The sequence below is a fragment of the Drosophila serrata genome, unplaced genomic scaffold, assembly GCF_035046125.1.
Source record: "Drosophila serrata isolate PLE 108 unplaced genomic scaffold, ASM3504612v1 contig_276, whole genome shotgun sequence".
NCBI classification, from domain to species: domain Eukaryota; kingdom Metazoa; phylum Arthropoda; class Insecta; order Diptera; family Drosophilidae; genus Drosophila; species Drosophila serrata.
Window position 1 is genome coordinate 9,345,696 of NW_028257174.1, and position 24,661 is coordinate 9,370,356.

Genomic DNA, 24,661 nt, shown 5'->3' on the forward strand with positions numbered 1-24,661 from the left:
GATAGTGAAAGTGATAGTGATTACCCTTCGACCCGAAGAAAACGCCTGACCAATATATTTGGATGACCAGGAAGAAGCTGACTTCGATGATACATGGAAATGCTTAATGGAAGTCACCAAGAATATAATTCTGCTCTGGAATGAAGTACGCAACGACGAAAATGGCCTTCACTGCGGTAAGTCTCAACCATGATATTTATTATTATAATATATGTAGATGCTATAAGAGGAATCAGGACTCTTTATATATTTTCCAAATTTAACATTTAATTTGAAGTTAATAGTCAAATTTAACTAACATTATACACGAATATGGATTTCTTTCCCTTAAGATAGTTTCAGAACTGACTTTGGCCTCAATTTTTGTTAGTTTATTATGCGCTTACAGGGTATTATAATTTTAGTCAAAAGACTGAAAATCAGTTAAGGGGTCATAAATCTATATAAATCATATATATTCTTAATCAGCATCAACAGGCGAATCTTTCTAGGCATGCAGGATAGAAAGTACATTTTTGTAATTATTTTCGAAATTTTATAAGGGGTTACATCGTGAAATTGTTCAAAAATTGACAAAAATTTTAATTTTTTTTAAATTATATATATATATATATATATTTATGCAGATTTATTAACCTAATAATAACTAGCAATGGACTGCTTTCCGAATTAAATTTAATGCATTTTTGGCTTAGTTATGATATTTGAAAAGCTGAGAATTAAATCACAAAAACTAGCATATAAAAATAGGTTTTCTTGAAGGTATAAAAAAGCCAAAAGTCATATATATTTATATGTGCCATAAAAACAGTAATCAATAAAGAATTTAACATTTCGAATGATTATTTAATTGAATTTTTCAAGGTTTTCATTGTCGAAATCTTTCCATAATAAGTTTTACCTCTTATAGTTCTACCCCGAAAACCAAAAAACCTAAATCCTAAGCCCCCTAAAAAACAGTTTTTCTTTCAAAATTCTTTTCAAATTCAAAATAAAATAGTTATACATTTATATCATAAATTTTATGCTTTCTTTTTCACTTCAAAAGTCTTGTAAGTGTAGTCCTCGATAGCCTTTAGATTCTTGATGACAAACTCCTTGATGGCCTCCACGTATTCGGCCGCAGCCATAATGAGCTTCTTGAAGGCCTCAATGACCTTGCCCTCGCCCTGGAGGACACCCTTCCAGGAGTCCTCGCTCACCTGGCTGATATAACCCCGAAGACCCATAGTCTTGGCCTGAGCAGCAGTGAACACTTCGAAGGCCTCCTTGGGCACTTTGCCCTTGATCTCAATGTCGCAGGACATGATGCCGGACTCCTTTTTGTCAGGCATTGAGGAAAGTTAATTTGGGAAATAATATTTTAAAATATCATAAAATTTCTATAAGCTCTAATAATGAACTTGGTTGGCAGCAAAGTCCCAGCAACGCTTGTGACCCTGACATTGAACCTTAGTCATGACCAGTAATTGCGGCCAATTATCTTGTACTTTAATCGCTGCAAAAGATCGCACACACAGCCAACAGCAGGTTACATTCCCAAGATACTTACTAACCCCAAAGATACTTTACCATTTACCCAAAATAATAGAGAGAGAAAAAACCAGAGATTTAAAGCAAAAAGATAAATATGAGGAAACAAAAACTAAAACAAAAAAAAAATACACAAGACAAATTAAAGTTAAAACAAATGTAAATATAAATCACAAGTTGGTTTCAAGTCTTTGGCGGCATTTGTATCTTTCGGATCCAACAGCTTGGCGGTATCTCTAAAAGCGATTTATCTCGACTTTAGTTTTCTTCGGATCTTCCGTTAACACCGGCACCACAGTGCGTCTGTTGTCGTCGTTGGGTTATATATATATTTATATATACATTATTTTTTTCACAGAGTTGTCATGTGGAGAGGATAAAAAATAATTAGAAATTAAATAAATTGCTTAATTATAATAAGGAGATGGTGGGGAAAATACCTAGCCCAGCTGGCAACGGTCACAGAATGCTCTTTCTGCCTCTGTTTTTATAAAAATATATATTAATGCTAATACCTTATGGTATATTTTTAATTTTTAAGAAACCAAACACCAAAGCTTATGGAAATATTTAAGTAATTTAATTGGACTAATACACACATGATCATGTTTTCAAGTTTATGCAAAACACTTATTTTTGTTTAAATTTCTCTAGAAGCGTTATATTTTTTAAGGAAGTTATGTACCCTTGCAGTTCTCAATTGAATTATAAGATAGTATCGAAAATTAATAAAAACTATGTTTTAAATATTCCTTGAATCGCTACTTGTCAATATTTTTATATGAAAACTTTTTTGACAAATCAAAACTTGAAAATATCATAACTTGGCCAAAATGGCATTAATTTTAATTCGGAAAGCAGTCCTATGTTAGTTTTTACTAGAATAATAAATCTGCATACTCAATTTAAAATTTGAAAAATGTTAAATTTTATGTCAATTTTTGAACATTTTGACAATGTAACCCCTTATAAAATTTTGAAAAAATTTGTAAAATTTTTTGTTCTGCCAAACATGGCCAGATCGATTCGGCTGTTAATGCTGATCAAGAATATATATGCTTTATAGGGTCAGAAATGACTCCTTCACTACTTTTCAAGCTGCTGACTAAAATTAGATACAAAATTCTAGAAAGAAAATATATGTTACAATATTAAATATTGAGTGGGTTAAAAATGTTCAAAAATGAATTCTGTGTGTTAAACCTACCACAATGTTAAGATACAAAAAGAGATAAAATTGAATAAGAGATGAAATAATAATAAAATATATTCCGTGCTCTTAGTACTTTCCAAGTACCAATGAAAAACAAACCCATACTTTAATTAAAGATCATTAAGTTGCATTTAATTTATATGGGGATTAAAAATTCAAATTTCTCTAGAGTTCCAAGTCCCCTAAGCTGAGCTTAATCCTCTTGTTAAGCCCCCCTTTTATTAGCCATGAGAAAGCCGACTCTGGGATGTACTTTTCGAGCGGAAACAATTGCATTGGCTCAAAACCCTTCTGCAAACTGGAGAATGGGAAAGCGGCCATCATCCTCCCCCTCCTCCATCTGCTACGTGGAGTTGACAACCTTTCTGGCCAGGTTTTAGATGTGGAATTTTGCAACAGTTGGCGGCACGTGACGTCAGGTTGAAGTTTCCCAGAAGCTCGCCTCCGCTTTGGCAATTATGAGCAATTTACGGGATGGCAGAGCCATGGGCAATTATGGTGATGTAAGACATGGGCCAAGATGCTTAGCATATAATAACCACAGATACAGATACAGATACAGATACAGGTACAGATATAGCCAACAAAGAGATGCATGTAGATGTGTGCGCATATACAGATATATATGTATATATATTTAATGGATTCCTGTAAATATAATAATCTGAGGTTCTTCAGCTCCCTTCGATGGGAATCTTTTGCGGCGTGCATAAATCTGAGATTAGCTTAAGTGCTACACATACAAAACATATACATAGGCACATGTAAAAATATGAATGTTTATAAAAAAAAAATTAGGTATATATAAAAGTATATATAAGGCAACAGGAAAGTTACTAGACAATTTTAAGAGAAGATCATAAATCTTTATAAAAACTGTATAGATCTCTCTTACTTATTCAGTTTTAATAAAGACTCCTGTATAGTTAATTTTCCCATTGCCCCATTTACATATATATACCTCTATATATATATATATATATTAGATTCTTCTTTTCTCTCTTAATGAGTTATTCGATTTGCCAAAAAAAAATACATATTTAAAGCGCATTTAGCTGACGATGAAGTTCTGGTTTTGAGTAGAATCTTTACGTTCGGCAAATGGAAAGGGTATCCAGTAGGAAGACAGCTCCATTGATGATCATCAAGGAGCCTGCAGCAATGGCATTACGCTTCCTGTCACTCTGCAGGATGGCATCATGCCACTCATCAATCACCAAAGCTCCAGAGGCCACAAAGGCCACGCAGCCAATCAGAGAGATCAAAGCATTTAGACGCTTCTCCACCAACGAGTTGATCACATGGCCTGTGAAGGAATAATAGAATATATAGAACTTTGTATATAAAATATGGATTATGATTTAACTTACCAATCAGCAGAACACCACAGATGATTGTGAAGCCACCAATGGTGCCACAAACGATGAGGGGACGAGAGGATAAGGCTCCCACCACCTCATACATCACAATACAGCAAATGGCAATGGCCTAAAGAAGGGAAAACGGTGGAAGATTCAATTATATTAAATTGTATATTGTATAGAAATATCTGGAATATTTTGAACGGTAAAGAAATTTTAAGGAAACCTTGTAGATACCTTGTTTCCATAATTCTTTCTAAGTTTCAAAATATGAAACGTTTAATGTTCCCCCAAAAGATATCATATTTCTAAAGATAATTTTTCTCAAAATTTATCATTTTTATAGCAAGTTGTATAGAAATTTCTGTTATTGAACAAATATATAATTCCCTTAAAAGAAAAACTCTTTCTAAGGATTCCCTTTCCTACAACTGTTATCAAATTACTCCCCACTAAAAACTCGAAGTATTTGCTTTGATAAATTATAAATATTATATATATATTTTTATATTAAATTTTAATTTAACATTTAATTGGGATTATAAATCTTGAAAATCCCCTTATCCAGTACTCAAAACCACAAAGATTTCGCCCACTAATAGAGCCCCATTGGCCAGGCAAAATATGGCCGAAACAAGCAGTTTGGTCCTGTCACTCTCCAACTTGCAGAGGCCCATCCATTGATCCAGCATAATGGTGCCCGTGGCAATGAACATGATAAAGCCATTGATCGAGAATACAATATCGAGAAATTTATCCACAGCCACGCCCATCAGATGACCTGAAAGACAGCAGCCGTCAGAGGCACCAAAGGTGAGCGATGGGGAAATCTCTCCATTACCTGTGCCCAAGGTGACACATATGACCAGATATCCCACAAGTGTCCCATAGACCACCATTGCCTGGCAGATGAAGCTCAGATCCGATATGGTCTCAATCAGTATAATGCTCGCCACGATGAAAGCCTGGGAGAGTTAAGGACTCGGTGCTCAGACAATCAGACAGACAGATATATAATTATGTATATAAATGCACAGACGGACATGACTTGGGAACAAAGACACAAGATACAAAGGATATAATCAGACACAAAGCTAGATAAGTAGGTGTGATAGATAGAGAAATTAGAAGCCTCAAAACTATATATATAAAATATCTATTGCCAATTATCGATTATTGTTATTGACCATGAAATTGATTGAATCATTCGGATCCGAAGAGATATACTATATACGAATTAGTTAAGATAAGATATAATTAGATAACTATCTATAATCAGAAAAAATTCTATATCTGTAAATAGGAAATCATTTCATTGATACATTTCACATTATTTATAATTATATATACCATGTAAATAATTAAACCGTAAGCTTTAATTTGATCTAATTACTGAAAATAACCGAATAAGCTGAATATTTCCATTAATTCATCCTACCATATGTCTCATTTGCTATCTAACGAAATTAATCCTCCTTTTTTTTGTGGACAGAGGACTCGGCGCCACTAAAAGCTCCATGAAAATCAATCAGATAAATTTCATCGCGTCATGGACTTAATGGGTTTTATATAGTGCCATATGCTTCTATTTCGAGGTATTTATTTATTATTTTGGGACTTATTTTGCTGGCAAGAAAATAACCAAGTTAAATAACCAAATATCTTGACCCTTATACATTTTAACTAAAGCTGTATATGACAGTGAAATATTTTAAATAGTTGTTATGTTATATCCACTTCCCCTAGGTATTTTTATTTAATTTATTTTTAAAGTCTTTAAGCAGCTGAATTAATTCAACTTCCACTCAATTTGCTTATCAAAAATATGAAAATTATTCAAATATAACCCCGTCCGATAAATGACAGCGACCGATATGGCCATTCGCAATGATATATGTATTTATATGGATATGGATGAGGGGGCAAAGCCAATGGGCGACAGTAAGCTGTCGATAAGTGTGACACACCCCGTTCCCGTTGGCAATCAATCAATTAGGACAACGACTTTGTGGCTAATTGACTTGACAGGATGCAGTCCTGGTCAGGGCCAGAGCCAGGCCCACCTAGTATTGACTTTGTAATGCAAGAAGCTTCGGTCATTAGGTCATTAGCGGCCAAAGTAAACAAATGTTCGCTATATCCCATATCCACACTTGTAGCATTTCACCATTTGTTTATTGTCTCTATATATATATAGAGATAGGATCGGTTATATATATATGTGTATACATTTCCTTTTCGCAGACAATTATGTGTGTCAATAATTACCAAATGTTGTTTGCCATTTGCCATTTATTTATGACCATGCATAATGCGGCTACGTTTATTGTTTAATTGCCAGGAAATTGTGTATCCAAAAATGACATTAACATCCGAATAATCGGGGGTGCCATTAATGGGGGAAATGTGCATTGATTAAGAGTGATTCAATTTATGGCTTATAATTAATCTTAAGCGTTAAATAATTTATTTTATGACCAAAATCTCTAAGGGAACTCCTTTTTGGGAAGTACTAAAAAATTATACAACAGTTTTTATTGATTAGAAGCTATAAAACAAAGTGAAATAGTATATTTCTAATAATTTCAAATGTGCTTCTTAATTGTTGTAATATATAAAACTGTTTTACTTGAATTATCTTGCCTTTTAATATGGCTTCACCCTATGACTAAACATTGTTTACTTTTGATTGTGCTCGTATTATTTACAAATTTATTTTGCCTCAGACACATGGCAACACTCACCACCAACCAGTTAGTTGATTGTGGTCAAAAAGTATTTCCCGGAATGACTTTCCCCGAACCTGAGACCCGGCAGAGTCACGCCCCTCACCAATTGGCAGTATTTTTGCACAAAAAAAACCTTCTTACCAAAGCCATAGATCAATTTTATTTTTCATTTTAATTGATATTTGTTAGCATGGAAAGCGATTCATTATATGACCACCTGACATGAGGGAAATCCATTAAATGGATTTTCATCTCAAACAAAGTGGATACACTTGCAGAAATAATTGGTGAACTAATTCATAAACTATCTGTTAATCTACAAAAATGAATTTTCCTGCTATGTAAATTCTTTAATATTTTATTTTTAAACAAAATCTCTGCCACCTCTGTCCGCTTTTGAAAAGCGTAGAAGAATAACAAATTAAACAGCACCGATTTGCAGTTAAAATATTTATTAGGACGTAAAAATATTTATGAGTTTCAGGAATTCTCTTAGACCTCACCACCACCCAAAAGCAAATAGTGGGCAACGTTTTGTGCCTTCTTATCTGCCAATACAAACAACCAGGAGACACAATAATTATATATTTATATATGTATATAAATATATACATTATTTTTTTGTCATTGATATTTGCTCTCAGCAAAAAACAATACCAAAAAAAATGAGAAAATAAACAAATAAAAGACGCCCGAACTGGGCGGGTCTGGACTGTGCTGATTAAGGCCAACTGGTGCTACTGGTTGGCTAGATAATCAAGGAACAGCCAGAGCCCAATTAGCTATTCGATGAGCGCTCCGTGCTCCATCGTTGTTTACTCAATGCAACGCCGCCGACCTTTCGCCGATCGCACATGGCGTATGCGTAATGCGTGCCAGCATTTTTAGCGTTTTCTTGGTTGTTTCTTTTTTTTGTTTTTGTTTTTGATTTTGAACCATGATGTCATCAAGTTGGCTACACAGAAAAAAATATTAAATAACATATTCCCATGTATTCGATCCTTAAATTATACATTTTTCATTGAAGTCTCGATATATTAAATATATTGCTCTGAATATCATATTACAAATATAATACATGATATTGTTTCGTTATATTAAACAAAATACCGATTTATAGCTTACAGTTTTTAAATATAAATTTTAATATATAAGAATTTCTGTTATCCCTAGATTCAATATCATATAGAAAATATTGTTGTTCAATACATTAAAATTGTAAATATTGATAATATAAATATATAAAATAAAATAGGCGAAAAATTATATTTAATTTCAGCTTCTTCAATAGAAGATATAGAAAAGAAAATATATGTTTATTCTATACTTCATTTATTCTATCAACGAAATATCCCACCTATAAAATAATCTTATATTTTTCCCAGTGCTGAAGCCGCTATTGATGAATTTTCTAGCCTGCTGTGGATTAGTCAGAGCAATGAATGGAGAGACGTGATTCCAATGCCCGGCTCGGATCGGATCGGATATATATATTTATATATATATATATACTTGCCTAGATATTTAGTGCCCGGCAAGTGGGTCGAGTCGCGTAGCTCTGTCATTCATCTGACTGGGCACAGCACCAAGTGATGTAATCATAGACCCAAAGTCGCAATTGAAATGATATAGCCGGGAGTGGAGCTCCAAGATCAGTGAGAGTGAGTAATATGCTCGAAATAGTTATGATTCTTTTGGTTACATTTTTACGAGGCAAATTTGTGAGAAAAGCTAGTCCATAAACTAGGCATAAAAGTGTGGGAAAATCTAGGGCCTTTGTTTAAAAAAATCTAAATATAAAATACAAATAAATAATATATAGGGATTATATGGGGATTTCTTTAACATATATTATAGTATCGTATCTTATTTATCAACCGTCCCGTCTGAGAATTTGATTTGAATAACAATTGAAATCCAGATGAAAAGGGAATAAAAATTAAATGCAAATTGTAAACTAAAAAAATACATAAAACAAAAGTCCAGCTTTATACTTTCAATCTTTTATTTCTAGCCGAGTGGATAATATGTTTTTTGTAGAAGAATGGATGGATATAGTAGGTATATATTGCAACCATTTGACTCATGGTTCTGCTGATAAATCATTACAGATGCAAATAAATTTACGTACATAAAATCAAGTCCATATTAAACTTTAGCAATCAATACAGATAGTACTCATATTTATATACCATATGTATTCCTATATATTTATTTCTTTGTGCTAAAGATAAGCACAACTCGCAGTGTAAACAATTATTCACATCTCGCCAGGGTAAGAATGCAACAAAAAAAATATATAAAGGTTAATGGCAGAAGTGATTATATTATATTATCAATAATTTCCAAGTAAAAAAAAAAAAACAAAAAAGAACCCAATCTATAAAGACAATTAATTAGAAAATGTAAAGACAACCTCTTGTGGTCTGTGACAAATTAAGACCGATCGAATTATAATGCCATTTCTTTAACACTCCGGTTTCATACATTTCCAGAATCTCTTCTCATCTGATGTCATATGTGCTAAACCCAAAAATAAGTCACGGATGCCGCCTTAATTAAGTCACAAAAAAGTATATATAATAAATTGAGGCAGACTAACAAAAAATAAACTGCTAAACTCGACAATTTGACAATTGTATTTGTGCAATTGTATCTGTATCTGTTTTTTTGAACCTGATATAAATGGACAATAAAATCAAATTAGGCCGTATGGTATAAGCTATAGATCGGATCGAACGAGATCAAATGCTGCTGTCTGACATCAGCGATTTTTGGGAACCCAACAAATTCACAAATCGCTGGAGAAGAGATGTCCATGACATCATCAAACCGACATCATCTCAGCATTACGCAGCGATGGAACATAAAACTACGCACCGGCTCAGAAAATACACAAGAAAACTAAGAAACAAATAATAATAATAAAGAGTAACAAAGCAATGAAGTCATGGGATTTGTTGTGGTCCAAAAACCGGTTACTGGATCTTCCAAGGCCAGGGATGAAAGAAATCCCAAAGACGCAACAGGAAATTGATTGTTTGATTGAGAAAAGGGAACGGAACGGGGTGCAAAAAACAACAGAGACGCTCACAAAAAAAAGAGAATAATAAATAAATAAACAAGAATAAAATGCAGCTGCACTATTAAAAATTATTTATTTTTTGGTACCAAGAATTAGTATAATGTAGGTTTGCCTTGAAAGATATATTTTGATTTGTTAATAAATAATAACAAATATTAAAGAAATTTAAATATAATTTGAAAATGCTAAGCTTATATTTGTGGATATAAATATAATATTTAAACATTATACTTCAATGGGTGATTTTTAACTAATTTTTAAAGACAAGAAAGCTGACATAGGCTTAGATTTTTGATAAACCAGAATTCTTGTTTATTAAATAATATTAATTATTTTGATTAATATATTTTTATTACAAATCCCTTAGTCTTATTTCTTTAAATAATTTCATTTAATATAAGTTTGAATACCTTTTTCTTTTACTTAGACATTTTGTAAAATTTTATTTACTAATTCTTGTTCCCTAAATTTTGCTTTTCTTGTGTGTTTTTAGAAACTATATTATTTAAAAATTAAGTATTTGTGGTTTTTGCTTACCAACTCAATGATTTTAAGCAGCAGACGATTGTTGAACTCCATGGCGCTGAGTTTTGAGATTTCGCTTTCGATGGGAAATATATATATGGTATCAAATCGGATATGGATTTGGATTTGGGTTTGGATTGGAACTCGGTTTCGGTGCGTGCTGATGCCACGGCGTACGCAGGGTAACTGGCTGAAAGTCGATTTAAAAAGCGAAAAGCTCTGGCGGCATCGAACGTCGACGTCGAAGGCGAAGCAGCAGCGAACTGCGAAGCCAGCGGCGACAGAGGCAGCAACAGCGTCGGCATTATCCAGGCAAAAGTTAATTTTTGATGATTAACCTCTGCCCGAGGTGAAATAAATATATTTCTTTACAGAAAAGCCTACCAGCATTGACTAAAGCTAGAATAACATCGATGTTATTTGATTTTAAATCGATTTATCTATATTCTGCATAACAACATATATATTTTCTAAGAAATTTCTTTACAAAAGACGTTCTAGTATTAAAAAAAATAGAAAGAAAAATCATGCTTATGCTAGTCTCGCCCAAGACCATAGGCAGGAGGGAGGCGGGCTTAGGAGGTACCTAAAGGATACTAAATAAAATAAAGAAATAGGGAGTTCTCCCTAAGAGCCAGCTATCGAGGCACCCACATACGCCAGAGCTCGCTCTGCCTCAAAGGCCGCAACATACTGAGGCTGGAGTGAGGTCAGGGCTCGTTGCGTGAGCAGGGCAATGTTCTTAGTCTCGCCGTGATCCCGCTCGAAGGCCAGATATTCGACCCAAACGCGTGGCTCTGTCTTGCCAAAATAGGCAGCCATAAACTCATAGCACATGCGCCAGCACTTGAGGCTCGCCTGATCCTGTAAATAAATAACAAAAAGTGAAAATAAAACAATTAACATATACAAAATGTATAAAAAACCTACACGAACGGCCAGACTGCTCTCCAGCTGAACCATTTTGCGGTGCAGGGCCAGAGTCATGGGTGGCTGAATGGCCAGCTTCGAGTATTCCTTGCGTGCTGCCTCCACGGATCGCTCCTGCCACAGGTAGCTGAGATAATCGGAGCGCAGTTCCCCAAATTCCACGTACGGTGACTTGCAGGCAAGGGCATAGATCTCGTCCAGCCGCTGGGCACCCAGTGCGTCCTGACGTGTCCGATAATACAGGATGACGCTGCGCCACAGCGGCAAAGCTGCCTCGCTTTGCACACTCTTTTGGATCTTATTGAAGAGCTCGTATACCTGTGGCTCACTGTCGTTTTGAATGTGCGTGGCCAGTAGAAGTACATGCATTTCAACTGACGACTCATCGCGTTTCAATGCCTCTGTGAGTATAGTGACCGCTGTCTCCCTGCCGCCAGGCGCACTGCCAAGCATCTTTCGCAGCACGGCATAGTGCTTAACGCCCATCATTTTGGAGTGATGGCCCGCTTCGAGGGCATCCGCCAGGCTCTGTTGCTTGAGGGCCCGCTCTGTTTTGGTATCACTATTAAGTGCCAACATGGCATCCAAATACCTGCTCCACATCTCCTTCGATTGCACCTCCTCCACCGCCGACTTGTACACGGTGACACACAGCTGTATACGTCTTTTGAGGGAGCGGGCATTTATATGAGGTCGAGACTTCTTGCTGGCCGGCTGATCATCACCATTAGCATCACCATCTGCCGCCGCCGTTTCCTCTTCGTTCTCCGCCAAGTCGCCCAGGTGATAACCACGCAGCTCACGCTGGGCCAGGAAATCCCACAGACCTGGCTCTCGGGGGAACTTCTCCTGCATGTCATTGATTATTAGTCGCTGTAGTTTGTGCGTCAGTTCTGCATGATCCTCGCAGCTCTCCAGGAGTTTCACGAAGTAATCGAGGTGTGTTATATTTGTCATACTGTTCCGGTAAACCGCCTCTACGCGCTCCAGCTTAATGTCCTGCTCAGACAGTGTGTTCTCCGCCAGATTGCGTTCGTTGCTGGCCAGTGAGGCCTCTTTGAGCATGATGTCGAAGAAGCACTTGTTGAGGGTCTCGGAATCGGGATGTCGTTGCAAGCCACGCAGCAGTATATCCTTCACTCGATCGAAGTTGAGGCGATTGTATTCGTACAGCCAACATGCTGCATCCACCCAAAAGTCCGGGGCATCGCCATGGTACTAGAAGATATGTAACAACAATCATTGACATCGTTTATATATGTAATTGCTAAATTCTCTCTATACCCACCAGCAGCATCTTTTCGTATATGCCCGCCACCTCAACTGGATTAACCTTTTTGCTGAACTTGATCCAATTGTTCCACAGCCGTCGATCATGTGGGAATTTCGCCAGGACCTCGCGATACAGGCGCATAATGCGAATGGCCAGCGAAGCCTTCAAGCCCGTCAGTTTCACATGCATCTTCTTCTCCTTCTCGGTGATGGTTTGGTGCATGTCCTTCTCGTACAGTATGAACTCCAGATAGTCACTGATGCTCAGGTGACTCTTAGTGATCTTCAGAAATAGGCGTTCCCGCCGGCTAACGATATCCCTGCAAGGAATGGTTCAGTGTTTAGTTAGCTAGGCCACCGGCACCGGCTAAAGGCATGTGGCGCTTGCTCTTACCTGACCTGTTCCGCCGTGAATACGTTGTAGTTCTTCATCTGCTCGTATTCCGGCAGCAGGCGCTCCTGCATCTCAGCTATGAACTCGGCCATGTTTGCTTATATTTAGTTAAACAATATTGTTTATTTCTTTAAAAAACGAGCGCACGTGCAATACAACGGCAATTTCATCGATTGGCAGAATTAGCGATATCGATAGATGACAGCTGACTAGAGAAGGCGATATTTAGACAACAAAAAAGCCGAAGGTACATAAATGAAAACACAGAGTCCGCTATTTAAAAATAAATTAATTCACATTAACTATGCGAAACAATTTAACAGTGATCTTTTTAGCGTGAAGATATTTAACTATTTACTTACAAAACTATATAAATCACAAGAAAAATAGCCAATTCAACCAAAGCTTTGTATACTAGCTACTTTTAGCTATAACCCAGCCAATCTGGCCACACTTGTTGCCCGGCACCGTTGCAATCGAACTTTCGTGTGGCGCACTCCGCTCTTTTGTATTTTAGATTCGTTTCCGCGGCATTCTGAAGCCCCGGGCCAAACCAGTGAGCACCGAAACCCCAACAGCATGGCCGCTGCAAGTGGAGAACTGTCCAAGAAGTAAGTGCCAAGTCGAAACATCCCCGGAAAGAATCCGGGGGCCAACGCAGCACAGCAGTGTTGTTGTGTGAGGTTAGGGCGAAGCTCTGCGCCAGTGCGGCAATTAACGTTCCAGTTGTGGCAGAGCTGATGAAACATTTTGTGCTTAAAAATATTATATTAAAGAACAGAAAATGCTCGCCCGCTGCGCCCTGAGAACTCTGCTGCAGGCCTGGCGGCCCAGAGCCACGGCGGCCAGTGTCGGACAGAACGTTGCCTTCCACGTGAGCAGCTTGCATTTGGCACCCAGCAAACGGACCAAACTGTGGGTTACTCATCCATCTATGCTGTCGTAACAGATATCCGGGATATAGAAGGAGTCAGGGAAAAGAGATTGAAGACATCCCAAGCCCCCGTCCCCTCTCTGTAATCCTCTGTTATCCAGGACAGTCATCTATAATTTCTTGTTATTTACCTGTACATTTTCCACTCTGTTTCCAGTGAGCTTAAGCGCCGCCTAAAGGCCGAGCAGAAGGCCAAGGAAAAGGCCGAAAAGGAGGCCACTCGGGCAGCTGCAGCTCCAGCCGAAGGTGCACAAAAGAAGAAGAGCAGCGCCGCCGAGGAGGAGGAGATCTCACCGAATGAGTACTTTAAGCTCCGCTCTGCCGCCGTACAGGAGCTGAAGCGTTCTCCCAGCACCCATCCGTATCCACACAAGTTCCATGTGAGCACATCCCTGGAGGATTTCATTACCAAATATGAGACCAAGCTGAAGGACGGCGAAACGCTAGAGGATGTCACACTGAGCGTGGCTGGTCGTGTCCATGCCATTCGTGAGTCGGGAGCCAAGCTCATCTTCTACGATCTGCGCGGTGAGGGTGTAAAGGTCCAGGTGATGGCCAGTGCCAAGTCATACAAGTCCGAGGCTGAGTACGAAACGGACACGGCCAAACTGCGTCGTGGCGACATTATCGGCGTCATTGGTCATCCCGGCAAGACCAAGAAAGGTGAACTGTCAGTGATGCCCACAGAGATCCAACTACTCTCACCTTGCCTGCACATGCTGCCGCATCTGCATTTTGGACTCAAGGACAAGGAGACACGCTACCGCCAGCGTTATCTGGACCTCATTCTCAACAACAAAGTCCGCGAAAACTTCCAGATTCGTGCCAAGGTAGGCTAGCACCAGCAATGAGTGATCTTCAGTGCTAATTAATAAGGCTATCGTCTTGTCTTCCTGTAGATCATCTCGTACGTGCGCCAGTTCCTGGACCGTCTGGGCTTCCTGGAGATCGAAACGCCCATGATGAACATGATCGCGGGCGGTGCCACAGCTAAACCTTTTGTAACGCATCACAACGAACTGAAGATGGATCTGTTCATGCGCATCGCTCCGGAGCTGTACCACAAGATGCTAGTGGTGGGCGGCCTGGATCGTGTCTACGAAATCGGGCGTCAGTTCCGTAACGAAGGCATCGACCTCACCCACAATCCGGAGTTCACAACATGTGAGTTCTACATGGCCTATGCGGACTATGCCGACATCATGGACATCACCGAACAGTTGGTCTCTGGTATGGTTAAGGCCATCCGTGGCTCATACAAGATCACCTACCATCCCGAGGGTCCAGAAGGACCCGAACAGGAGCTGGACTTTACGCCACCCTTCAAGCGCGTCTCGATGATCAAAACGCTGGAGGAGAAGCTGCAGGTTAAGTTCCCATCGGCGGATACCTTCAACACGGCTGCCACGAATCAATTCCTGTCGCAGCTCTGCGCCAAGCATCAGGTCGAGTGCCCAGCTCCACGCACCACTGCCCGTCTGCTGGATAAGCTCGTGGGAGAATTCATCGAGGAATTCTGCGTGAATCCCACGTTCATTTGCGAGCACCCGCAGATTATGTCGCCGCTGGCCAAGTACCATCGAAGCTCACCAGGTTTAACGGAACGTTTCGAGCTCTTTGTGGCCAAGAAGGAGATCTGCAATGCCTACACCGAGTTAAACGATCCCGTGGTGCAGCGCGAGCGCTTTGAACAGCAGGCCAACGACAAGGCCGCCGGTGATGATGAGGCCCAGTTGGTGGACGAGAACTTCTGCACGGCCTTGGAGTACGGACTGCCGCCCACCGGTGGCTTTGGCATGGGCATCGACCGGTTGGCCATGTTCCTGACCGACTCGAACAATATTAAGGTACATTATCTTTTGATTTTATATTCTGGAAACGTTTTTCAATCAAACTCTGTCTGTCTCTCTTCCAGGAGGTTCTTCTGTTCCCCGCCATGAAGCCAGAGGAGGCCAACCGCACGGCACCTAGTGAGACTCCTGCTTCCAGCCAGCAGTAGAATGTCTCCATCTCTGCATCGTTCACTACTCAACCTTAAACTTAATCCTTGTACTTTGCGCTGGCCCTTCTAACTTATTCATCGCTGAATAAAGCATTATTTTTCCAATAACTATACATGTTTATCTAGCAATTCGTTTTATTAGCAAATTAATTGATAAATTGAACTTAAATCTAGGAAATTTTTATGCTTAACGATAATATGTATGTACATGCTTGGGGGACAGCTACAACGTAAACGTAAACGGAACGTAAACATAAATATTGTATTAGTTTTGTGTTCTTCTTAAATGCCTAACTAGTAACTGGTATATGATTGCTGATTCTCTTACTATTATTTCTAATTGAAATTATTTCAAAACTACCCCGCCTTGAAGGGTAGGTCATGCTACTTTTATGTCCTACATACTACTTTCATCCTACAAATGTATAGTTTTCATTCCGTCTGGAGGATTTGGAAGGGGCTCTTCTAGTGTTAAACGATCTCTTGGCGAATGAGTGCTGTTTGTAAAGTTTTAAATTGGTGTTGGGTCTGCTGGTTTCCGATAGACGCGGCCCTTCTTACGCATGTATTGGTGGATAAAGTCATATGATTTGTGTCTTACAGACTCGGTGCAGGACAGGGCATGTCCAGACTCGTCACAGTAACGCATCTCCTTGGCAGTGATGTGTTGGCTCAACTGGAGGAGGAAAGAGTGACAAGAAGGATAGTGATAAGGATGAACATCGTTTCTGTATTTTTGTTAACATATACATATGTGCGATAAAGTCATAGTCAGTTCGATCTTCTTCCTCCAACTCACCCGCTTTATCAAGAACTTGTAGTCCTCATCGCTGCAAATACGTCCCACTTTGCAGCTTTCCTTGCGATAAGGACGCAGTAGCTCGGCCACAAGGCCGCTGACATCGAAGCGAAACTTCTCCTGGGCCTCACGTAACTTTACGGGCGGCACCGTGCTGTTGAAGAGGTTTCGGTATTCAATTAAAAGATGAAAGAAAAATAACAACGAAGTTCACGTACCCCTTGGTCTTCTTGGTACGATTATCCGAGCGTTGCTTCTTGACCTCCGGCACATGAGGCGGCATCGGTAGCTTGCGCTTGCTGCCTAGCAACGACGATCCACTGGCCAGAGCCGCCAGGGCAGCCTGACTGGTGCTCGGTTCCATGTTCAATGCATCCAATTCGTCGACTTTTGTGGCTTTTGCCACAAGATCACCGACGGGAAGCGGCTCCCCGCCAGCAACAGCAGCCGTTATATCCGCCGCTTCTTCATCGGACGAGTAGAGATAACCCTGTATAGGCAAGGAGTTACCAGGAGACGCATCTTGGTCTGTCGGGGGCGTAGGAGCAACAATTGTTGTGTCATCTGGTTTACGCCGACGGTAGATTTCTTTGCGACGCCGGATCTTCTCCTTATTCTCCTTGTACTTGCGGGACTCCAGCTGGTTGTACAAGCGGTCCTCATCCCGCCTGGGACTGATCACCCGGACGGAGACCAAGCGATTTCGTCGCAGCTCCCGGCGCTCCTTTACCTTGGCCTCAATGTATTGGGCCAGGGATTTGGTACTGAGAGAGCCCACATAGTCTGTGTCCACTTGAATTAGCTCGTTGGCGAGCAGCTCGGGATCGTTCTGAAGCTCATGTAGCGGCTGTTGCGTTGCATCCTCCTCTAACAGAGTCTGGAGGCGCTGCTCAGCGGTCGGTGGTTCCCATTGGGATATGCGCTCACGGAGATGATAGTAGTAGATATCACCATCGGGCGTTATCCGCCAGTTCCAGGATGACGGCAGTGGATCCACACCGGCGGGCAGTTTGTATTCCACAGCTTGAGGAAACGGCGTTCCGTCCTCCGACTCTTCCGGCGAGGCCATTGCTTGCGTCTGCTGCTCCGTACGCTGGGGCGTGGGCACTAGCTTATCCTCACTATTAAACCACTCGCCAGTTTCTGTGTTCTGGTAGAAGGGTAGCTGCTTGGTATCAGTCTTTAGATCGGCACCAAAGAACTCACAGCGTAGCTCATGCTCCTTCCAATCCTCGCTACAAACTCGCTTCTCCGCCTCGTCCAGGGCCACCTTAAACGGACACAAAGGTTAGTTGTTTGTGAGGAACCCCTCGATTTCTCTGTACTTACCTTTCGCTCAAACAGGCTACGCCTTAACTCCTTGGACAGCGTTCGTCTTGACTCCGTCGGAGTTCCGCTTATATCGGACCGACGCCGATTATCGTTCCTAACCGTGCTACCGTTGCCGGCTCCGGCGCTACTCTCCGTGGAACCATTACCATTACCCTTCGGTTGTGTGGTGATCGTACAGATGGTATTGTTGCCACTCATGCGAATGGGCTTGCTGATCCGACTGTTGGTTGTGTCCCGACGGAAACGATCCTGCCTGTAGCGGTCGCTGGTGCTCTCACGCTGCTCCCGCTGATCCTCTAGAGCAGTGCTGGCATGCAGGGCATGCTTTTGCTGTCGATCCGCCTCCCGTTCGTGCTCCTTCATCTGTTCGATGCGTTCTCGTTTGGGAATGCGGAAGATCTCAGGCAGAGCTTGCCATTTCTGGAGGAGGGCCACCATGCGCTTGTGAAGGGCAGACTGAGCTTGGTCCATCTCTGCTCCTCCTGAAGGCGGCTGATTCTGCTCCAGGCTACTGCTCCACAGCTGGACACTCTGGTAGACACGACTGTCGTTCAGCATGGTGCGATTGGGTATGGGCAGCGCCTCGAGGGCGTCAAGTAGGGTTTCCCGCAGCTGGTTATCGTTGCCATTCTCACTGATCCAGGCATGGAGCAATCTGAGGCCATGATAGTCAAGGAAAAGACGACGGCAGGGCAGCTCTCCGCGTGTGAGCACCACCAGGAGTTGGAGACGGGTCTGCAGTAGCTTGGCTCGCACCATACAGCGCGAAAAGCGGAGCGTGTCCAGTTGGTTCTTCAGCCCGCTGCGACTAAGCAGCGAGAGCTCCTCCAGCACATCGGGATCCTCGAGCATGGCATGGAACTTGCTGACCTTCGGCTTCCGTGAAGCCTTCTCCCCCGATCCTGAGCCACCACCAGCAGCAGCACTGGGCTTCAGCCAGCGTCCGGCCTTGTATTCCCGATCCTTGGGCTTGACCTGCTCCTTGCGTTTCCGTACGGCGGTCGTAGACGACTGCTTAACCTTGACCTTCGACGGAATTTTAGCTTTGGTTATCTTTCGAGACTCCCCAGCATCCTGGTCGGCTGCCTCCGGCTCCAGTTCCAACTCCTCCTCTAGTTCCGCATCGCTGTCGCTGTCCGCATCCAGCTGCTCACCCTCATCGGAGTCCGGCTCACCACCTATCCAGCCACGGCAATTGGTGGCCTCGCAGTAGCAACGCTGAGCATCCTTGCCGTATCGCTGATACTGATAATCGAACGTTATCTCCTCGCCAGGTTGGATGGGTTTCACGCTGAAGAAACCAATGCGCAGCTCCCCGTTGACAGTCCATTTTTGCGTCTCGGCATTGGGATCGCAACTGTGATTAATGAACCTTGAGATGTTTCCCTTGGAGGTGGCATCTATTATGGCCTCACCGCGCAGAGCCATAAAGTAATAATGTCGCTTTCGGTCCTTCGAGTAGAGATGTTGTCGCCGCTCAAACTCCTCACTATCGATGACTTCGCCAACATATTCCATTATAAATTCACCAGGAGGTATTTGCAACTCTGCTGTAATGCCGCAACCCTTTTTTTCGGTGCGAAAGACTCGACAGGGCCAGCATTTGTGCTGCTGGAAGCGTTTGTTAGTGCAACGATCCCCATTGGTGCACAGTGGGCCGCACTCGATCATCAGCATTCGGTTGATGCACCCAGCGCCGCAGCAAAGGTGTCCCTGTGCCTCTTCGTCACCTGTGAGGAAGCAATCGCACTGCATCTCCGCATTCTCTTGGCTCACCTAGGAAAAGAATAAGGAGGAGAAAGTATTATAAACTAGATTTACTCTCTATTTATTCATTTACCTGTCTGGCACACCGGTAGTAGTTCTCCCTCAAAGCCTGAAACGTGTTGAGTCCTTCGCTGCGCAGGAACTGCTCGTTTATGGCCTCAATGTTGGCCAGCTCGGCCAGTTGCTCATCCATGCTGATTGGAGCTAGGGCCATGCTGGTCACTCCTCTGCCCTGGCTAGCCTTGGGTCCCTGGGGCTTCTGTTTGATGCGATGCGAGCGACGCACACCACCGCCACCGTTGTTGGAGGTCTCCTCGGAGTTGGATTGAGTGGGCGAGGGAGAGAGCGTTGTGTCCGGTGTCTCCATGTTGGCCACCCGCTGCGAAAACTCATCCTCTTCAGTAAGGGGCGTCTGCTCCTGTTGCTTGACCTGCTGCTGCTCCTCCTCCTCCGTTTGTCCCTCTTTCTCTGGCTGAGACTCCTCATCGGCTAGCTTGTAGTCACGCTTGAGAAGATTGACGCCATCCTCAATGAATTTGGCTATATCCTTGAGGGCGTCGGGAGCCTCCAGCTCAGGCGAAGCTTGACCGCTGCTACGCTGCGTCTTGCTGCCCGAAGAGTTGGATTCCGACGACTCTTCGATTTCAAGAAGATGATCCTCCGCAGACTTAACTTTACTCTTCGTACTGGTTTGTCCCTGTGAGGCACTGGAGCTGGAGTCTAGTGAATCTTGGCGGACCTTGGTCGGCTTCCTTCCCCGCTTCTTGCCAGCGGTTTTGTTGATGTCCGGCAAGAGATCCGCCGAGGCCTTGGGATGAAGCGAGAAGCGGCGCTTGACGAGGGGAATCGCTGGACTGGCCCCAGCCTGACGCTCCTCGCATATGGTGTTCCGACGCTCCACTTTGGAGGGTTTGGGGGAGGCGGCCTTATCCTTAATCTTGGCCAAATCAGTCGAGTCTCTCCTCTTCGTGGGATTCCGTTTCGAAGAGGAATCCGAAGATGATAGGGAAGCTGGCGATACCCTTGCCTTTTCACGAACATGAGCTTCTTCGGATATTGTGCTGCGTCTGGAATTCAGGTTGGATTTACTCATTGTTCGCTTGACCTTGCTCATGGGCGTGGAAACACGTATTGGGGCTGTGGTAGAATCGGAGCCAGGCGAGGTTCTCCTTTCCAGCTTGGGTGAGTCCTCGTAGACGGTATTCCTACGGCAACTGTACGTTTTACGTAGCAGCGCCTTCTTTGGTAGACTTGCTGGCGAGGAGGAGAAGGAGAAGGAGGCCGAAGAGGTTAACACCGGGACTGGGGAGTTCACCTTAGGCGGCAGCACTTTCTTGATCTTCTTCTTGGTCTTCTCCTCGAGTCGCATCTGGGCATTTGCCTTATCCATGGCCTTGAACATGGCATCGCACTCGACAAAGTACTTGTCTTTGGATTTATTGGCAGGGGAGCTGTCGCTGGCTGGCTTCTTCGTGCCTATTTCATTCTTAGGAGACTCAGGCTTGGCTGTATCAGTTAAAGAAGTTTCTGTTTGTGAAGAAGAGTTGGGTGACTTACTCGTTTCCTTTTCTTTTCCTGGTGGAGATTGCCGATGTTCTTTCTTCTTGTGTAAACCAACATTTTCTGGCGAGGATTTCTCGCGCTCTCCTGTTTCCCTTTTGGAACCAGCAATGCTCTTTACAGGTTTTGTAGTCTTGGCTGAATTTGCTTCAGATTCCGTTTCCATAGTCCTACCCTTTTTAGTGGTGATCTGTGCCAGTTCCCTGGAGGGTGAGCTCTTCTCCGGCAGCTTTTCCTTCTTTCCTGGCAAACTTTTCTTTGGTTCTCTTCGCTCGAACACTGCTACCGACGGCTTCCTTTCCAGCCCAGACCCAGTTGGCTTCTTGGTCAGGCCTTCCTTCTTGGACTTTTTTATGCTTACATCTGATGCTGGCGACGACGAAGATGGCGACTCTCTGCTGGCTATTTTTATTTCGTCTGGAACTGCTGCTACTGGTACTGGCAGGGAGACCTGCTGCTCGCTGAATGAAGTTTGTTTAGTCTCATCACCCTTTCTGGACTGCTCAGTGGGGGCTTGGGTATCAGATTGTTCATTTGATATCCGATCCGTCGGCTCCACTTCGGAATCAGTTTGTTGTTTACTCTCGACGGTTATTTGCTGAGTCGGATTGGATTCCTCCATTGGCTGTGGCGACTCCTCTGGGGTTTTGGGTGCGGGTGGAGAGGCTTCTTCTTTAGTAACTTCAACTTGGAGCTTAGGCGGAGCTTCTGGTTCGGGCTCCACTTCTGGCTCTACCTCTGTATGGAGCTTTTGCTCTGAGTGTATGATTTCTGGCAGAGATTTGGTTGAGTCTTTAAATATTTCAGTTTGAGGCTGATCCATATCCAAGAGCGGCTTAGACTCGTCTCTAGGTTGCGGATCAGTAGTAGCAGCTTTAGTTTCTACTTCGAATTCAACAATAGCTTTATCATTCGAGTCAGGAACCATTTCCGTCTCCGTCTCCGTCTGATCGGCGCTGGCTGCAACCTTTTCTAACTCCGGCTTGACTTCTGTCTCCTCCTGGGGAAGTTCCTGTTCTTTAGGTTTATCTTCTTTACCCTCAGCTACCTCCTGTACCTCCGGCTCACTCTGGCTATCATCCTCGATGAGATCTATTAGCACATGCTGCTCCTCCTCCTGGCCCTGTGACTCCTCTGATTCCAGTATCTGCTTACTGCTCTCGGCGGCTATCTCGGCAAAGGTCTCCTCAAGCGTTTTGCCCTGACTGCTGCCTCCCCGCGGTGGCATGGATCTCCGGCTGCGCCGCGGAGCTTGAGATAAAGATTCGTTGGATTCTGCTTCCTCTTCAGGCGCCGCTTGCCTTCCTTCCGTCTCCTCTTCGTCTTCATCGTCGGCTGACCAGAGACTGGGTGGCTCACTCAGTACCTCCACCATAATGTCATCGAGATCTTGCTCTGGTGCTGGATTCGAATCCTGCTTGTCGATATCAATTTCGATTTCTTCAACTTCGGCCGGAGGCAGCAGCTCCTGATTTTGATCTTGCTCCTGCAGGTCCTGCCTGTGCTCCTGTTCTTGTTCCTGCTCCTGTTCGTCCTCCTTGCCCGTGTCCGATGTCTCAATTTCGATGAATATGATCTGCGAGTCGGAATCGGAGTTATCCCCGGGCACATGAATTGTGGCTAGCTCCTTTAGTGGCTGCTGCTGTAGCTTTTCCGGCTGCTCATCTAAGGCGTTCTCATCCTGTAACACTAGGGCATCCCCCACTGACGAAGAAGACGACGGCGGAGAGGTGCAGGAGCCCACTACAGTTATATTTAAGGGCGTCTCACCCGAATCCGACGACTCTAGACGCCGTGACAAGTTTAAGCGCTTGACCGAAACGCGTAGCTTGGACTTTCGCTTCATCAAGCCAGCAGGAGCTCCAGTTGCTGTCTCGCCGCCACTGCCGCTGCCTGTGGAGGTGCTTGTGCTTGCGGAATTCGAGTTGGTGTCCGAATCCGAGCAGATGGGAGCGGTAGGAGGAGCAGCAGCAGAGACAACAACTGACAATTCCGGCAGAACACTTTTCCTAGGGCGACCGCGCTTCCGGACAGCCACCACTGGAAGGGCGGCTACCGTCTGGACAGGATTGGCGCTGGGCTCGCTCGTAACCTGGGCCACGATCAGACTTTGAGTGGGTCTTGGCTTGGCAAAGATCTCCAAAGCGTGAGGCGGCGGCGGTGGAGGCGGCAAGGACTGGTGGCTGCTCTCGAACATGGAGAACAGGCGGTTGCTATTGCTGTTGGCGGCGGATGGTGCCAAGCCAGGTGAAGCCGTGGAGCCGATGATGCTGGGATTGGTATTGGGATTCGAGTCGATGCGCGCCTCAATCTGGATTTTGTGCGCCTTCCTATTCTTACTGAGCAAGTCCCGCACATCGAACTTGATGATTTTTTTGCGGGAGCTACGCCGGCACTCGCTTGGGCTGCCATCCGCATCAGCCTCCAGTGGCGATAGCGGCGTGGGCGATGCAGCCGCTGATGAATTCGCTTTAATAACATGCGCTGTGGACAAGACAGTAGCCCACTTAGGTGGACGACCGCGACCGCGGCCACGTGACGCAACGGCTGGCCGGCTGGAGTAACCCATTGCAGATGCGGGCGACTCCTCCATGGCTGCGTTTCCTGATCGGGAACAACGAAAGAGAACACTGTGATTAGGAAGACAGTCCGTTATCAGCACAGAAATTAATTAAATCAAAACCAACCGATCGGTATATGTGATTATGCACCGGGAATGGCGCGCTTAGGCGACACGATTTCGATTTTTTCTCTTTTCTTTTTCTTTTTTTTCGTTTTCTTTGTAAAATGATCTTCAGTGTGCGGAAAACGAATGAAATAATTTACAGCTAGCTTTTAGGGCGCCAACTTCACCAAAAGTCACATTTTGACACTTACACAGGGCAAAACACAGAATGATCCTGTGATTCTCTGATTCTGTTATTCTCTTTTTCGTTCTGTGTGTTGTTTATACACTTGCATGTAGAGATGGCATAGTGGTGGCCAACCGCGACTATCGATGGGGGCGAAATGGGTCAAGCTATCGGTCGGGTATGTGTGGGTGAGGGGTGGATTTGTATAAATGAACTATTACCTTAAATTAAATTGTATAAAAAATATTTTTAATATTACCCGTATTATGAAGCTTGCTTACTCACAAATAAAAACAAAATAAATAAATAATAATAATATTATAAAACAAACTTCGCAAACGCTATTTTACATACATACGTAAAAATCTAATGT

General features: G+C 43.1%; 6 protein-coding genes and 1 long non-coding RNA gene across 14 annotated transcripts; 2 read left to right on the forward strand and 5 right to left on the reverse strand.

The window, feature by feature from the left end:
• Positions 1 to 1,006: 1,006 nt before the first annotated feature.
• On the reverse strand, positions 1,007 to 1,575 carry LOC110182041 (acylphosphatase-1). Its single transcript, XM_020949971.2, has one exon. It carries the CDS (start codon positions 1,332 to 1,334, stop codon positions 1,023 to 1,025), a length of 312 nt encoding a protein of 103 aa, XP_020805630.2. The 5' UTR covers positions 1,335 to 1,575; the 3' UTR covers positions 1,007 to 1,022.
• Positions 1,576 to 1,610: 35 nt separating this feature from the next.
• Positions 1,611 to 10,633, reverse strand: LOC110181828 (uncharacterized). Its single transcript, XM_020949732.2, has 4 exons — positions 10,459 to 10,633; positions 4,117 to 4,234; positions 3,839 to 4,052; positions 1,611 to 1,836 (listed from the first exon to the last, which is right to left on the reverse strand). The coding sequence occupies exons 1-4, from the start codon at positions 10,498 to 10,500 to the stop codon at positions 1,770 to 1,772; spliced, it is 441 nt and encodes a 146-aa protein (XP_020805391.1). The 5' UTR covers positions 10,501 to 10,633; the 3' UTR covers positions 1,611 to 1,769.
• Positions 4,576 to 5,154, reverse strand: LOC147643334 (uncharacterized). The gene is made up of 2 exons (XM_086836289.1): positions 4,949 to 5,154; positions 4,576 to 4,888 (listed from the first exon to the last, which is right to left on the reverse strand). The coding sequence occupies exons 1-2, from the start codon at positions 5,004 to 5,006 to the stop codon at positions 4,668 to 4,670; spliced, it is 279 nt and encodes a 92-aa protein (XP_086692415.1). The 5' UTR covers positions 5,007 to 5,154; the 3' UTR covers positions 4,576 to 4,667.
• Positions 8,265 to 9,779, forward strand: LOC147643335 (uncharacterized). Its single transcript, XR_015272432.1, has 2 exons — positions 8,265 to 8,497; positions 9,332 to 9,779. It is a non-coding gene; the product is annotated as an uncharacterized LOC147643335 (long non-coding RNA).
• Positions 10,634 to 10,865: 232 nt separating the features above from the next.
• On the reverse strand, positions 10,866 to 13,251 carry LOC110181819 (U3 small nucleolar RNA-associated protein 6 homolog). Its single transcript, XM_020949715.2, has 4 exons — positions 13,043 to 13,251; positions 12,665 to 12,968; positions 11,377 to 12,594; positions 10,866 to 11,310 (listed from the first exon to the last, which is right to left on the reverse strand). Exons 1-4 carry the CDS (start codon positions 13,132 to 13,134, stop codon positions 11,074 to 11,076), a joined length of 1,851 nt encoding a protein of 616 aa, XP_020805374.2. The 5' UTR covers positions 13,135 to 13,251; the 3' UTR covers positions 10,866 to 11,073.
• A 223-nt stretch (positions 13,252 to 13,474) lies between these two features.
• On the forward strand, positions 13,475 to 16,086 carry LysRS (Lysyl-tRNA synthetase). 2 transcript variants are annotated; one of them, XM_020950079.2, is made up of 4 exons: positions 13,475 to 13,653; positions 14,134 to 14,806; positions 14,876 to 15,823; positions 15,892 to 16,086. In XM_020950079.2, the coding sequence occupies exons 1-4, from the start codon at positions 13,622 to 13,624 to the stop codon at positions 15,973 to 15,975; spliced, it is 1,737 nt and encodes a 578-aa protein (XP_020805738.1). In that variant the 5' UTR covers positions 13,475 to 13,621; the 3' UTR covers positions 15,976 to 16,086. The 2 variants fall into 2 exon arrangements, with proteins under 2 accessions (XP_020805738.1, XP_020805737.1); XM_020950078.2 differs by having other exon boundaries at positions 13,511 to 13,957.
• Positions 16,087 to 16,095: 9 nt separating this feature from the next.
• On the reverse strand, positions 16,096 to 24,448 carry Set2 (SET domain containing 2). 7 transcript variants are annotated; one of them, XM_086836285.1, is made up of 7 exons: positions 24,314 to 24,446; positions 21,434 to 24,040; positions 19,950 to 21,382; positions 18,107 to 19,885; positions 16,996 to 18,047; positions 16,778 to 16,931; positions 16,096 to 16,654 (listed from the first exon to the last, which is right to left on the reverse strand). In XM_086836285.1, the coding sequence occupies exons 2-7, from the start codon at positions 24,027 to 24,029 to the stop codon at positions 16,490 to 16,492; spliced, it is 7,179 nt and encodes a 2,392-aa protein (XP_086692411.1). In that variant the 5' UTR covers positions 24,030 to 24,040; positions 24,314 to 24,446; the 3' UTR covers positions 16,096 to 16,489. The 7 variants fall into 7 exon arrangements, with proteins under 7 accessions (XP_086692411.1, XP_086692410.1, XP_086692408.1 ...); XM_086836284.1 differs by having other exon boundaries at positions 24,124 to 24,446; XM_086836282.1 differs by adding an exon at positions 24,124 to 24,228 and having other exon boundaries at positions 19,950 to 24,040; positions 24,314 to 24,385.
• Positions 24,449 to 24,661: the final 213 nt, after the last annotated feature.

Coding starts and splice junctions, on each gene's coding strand:
- LOC110182041 (XM_020949971.2), bottom strand. CDS start 1,334: ATGCCTGACAAAAAGGAGTCCGGCATCATGTCCTGCGACATTGAGATC.
- LOC147643334 (XM_086836289.1), bottom strand. CDS start 5,006: ATGGTGGTCTATGGGACACTTGTGGGATATCTGGTCATATGTGTCACC. Junction 4,889..4,948: donor ATGTGTCACCTTGGGCACAG/GTAATGGAGAGA, acceptor GCTGTCTTTCAG/GTCATCTGATGGGCGTGGCT.
- LOC110181828 (XM_020949732.2), bottom strand. CDS start 10,500: ATGGAGTTCAACAATCGTCTGCTGCTTAAAATCATTGAGTTG. Junction 4,053..4,116: donor CTGTGGTGTTCTGCTGATTG/GTAAGTTAAATC, acceptor ATTCCTTCACAG/GCCATGTGATCAACTCGTTG. Junction 1,837..3,838: donor ACCCTTTCCATTTGCCGAAC/GTAAAGATTCTA, acceptor CGACGACAACAG/ACGCACTGTGGTGCCGGTGT.
- LOC110181819 (XM_020949715.2), bottom strand. CDS start 13,134: ATGGCCGAGTTCATAGCTGAGATGCAGGAGCGCCTGCTGCCGGAATAC. Junction 12,969..13,042: donor TTCACGGCGGAACAGGTCAG/GTAAGAGCAAGC, acceptor CATTCCTTGCAG/GGATATCGTTAGCCGGCGGG. Junction 12,595..12,664: donor TATACGAAAAGATGCTGCTG/GTGGGTATAGAG, acceptor CATATCTTCTAG/TACCATGGCGATGCCCCGGA.
- LysRS (XM_020950078.2), top strand. CDS start 13,827: ATGCTCGCCCGCTGCGCCCTGAGAACTCTGCTGCAGGCCTGGCGGCCC. Junction 14,807..14,875: donor ACTTCCAGATTCGTGCCAAG/GTAGGCTAGCAC, acceptor GTCTTCCTGTAG/ATCATCTCGTACGTGCGCCA. Junction 15,824..15,891: donor CCGACTCGAACAATATTAAG/GTACATTATCTT, acceptor TCTCTCTTCCAG/GAGGTTCTTCTGTTCCCCGC.
- Set2 (XM_020950077.2), bottom strand. CDS start 24,029: ATGGAGGAGTCGCCCGCATCTGCAATGGGTTACTCCAGCCGGCCAGCC. Junction 18,048..18,106: donor GTAGCCTGTTTGAGCGAAAG/GTAAGTACAGAG, acceptor TGTCCGTTTAAG/GTGGCCCTGGACGAGGCGGA. Junction 16,932..16,995: donor CGTACCAAGAAGACCAAGGG/GTACGTGAACTT, acceptor CCTCTTCAACAG/CACGGTGCCGCCCGTAAAGT.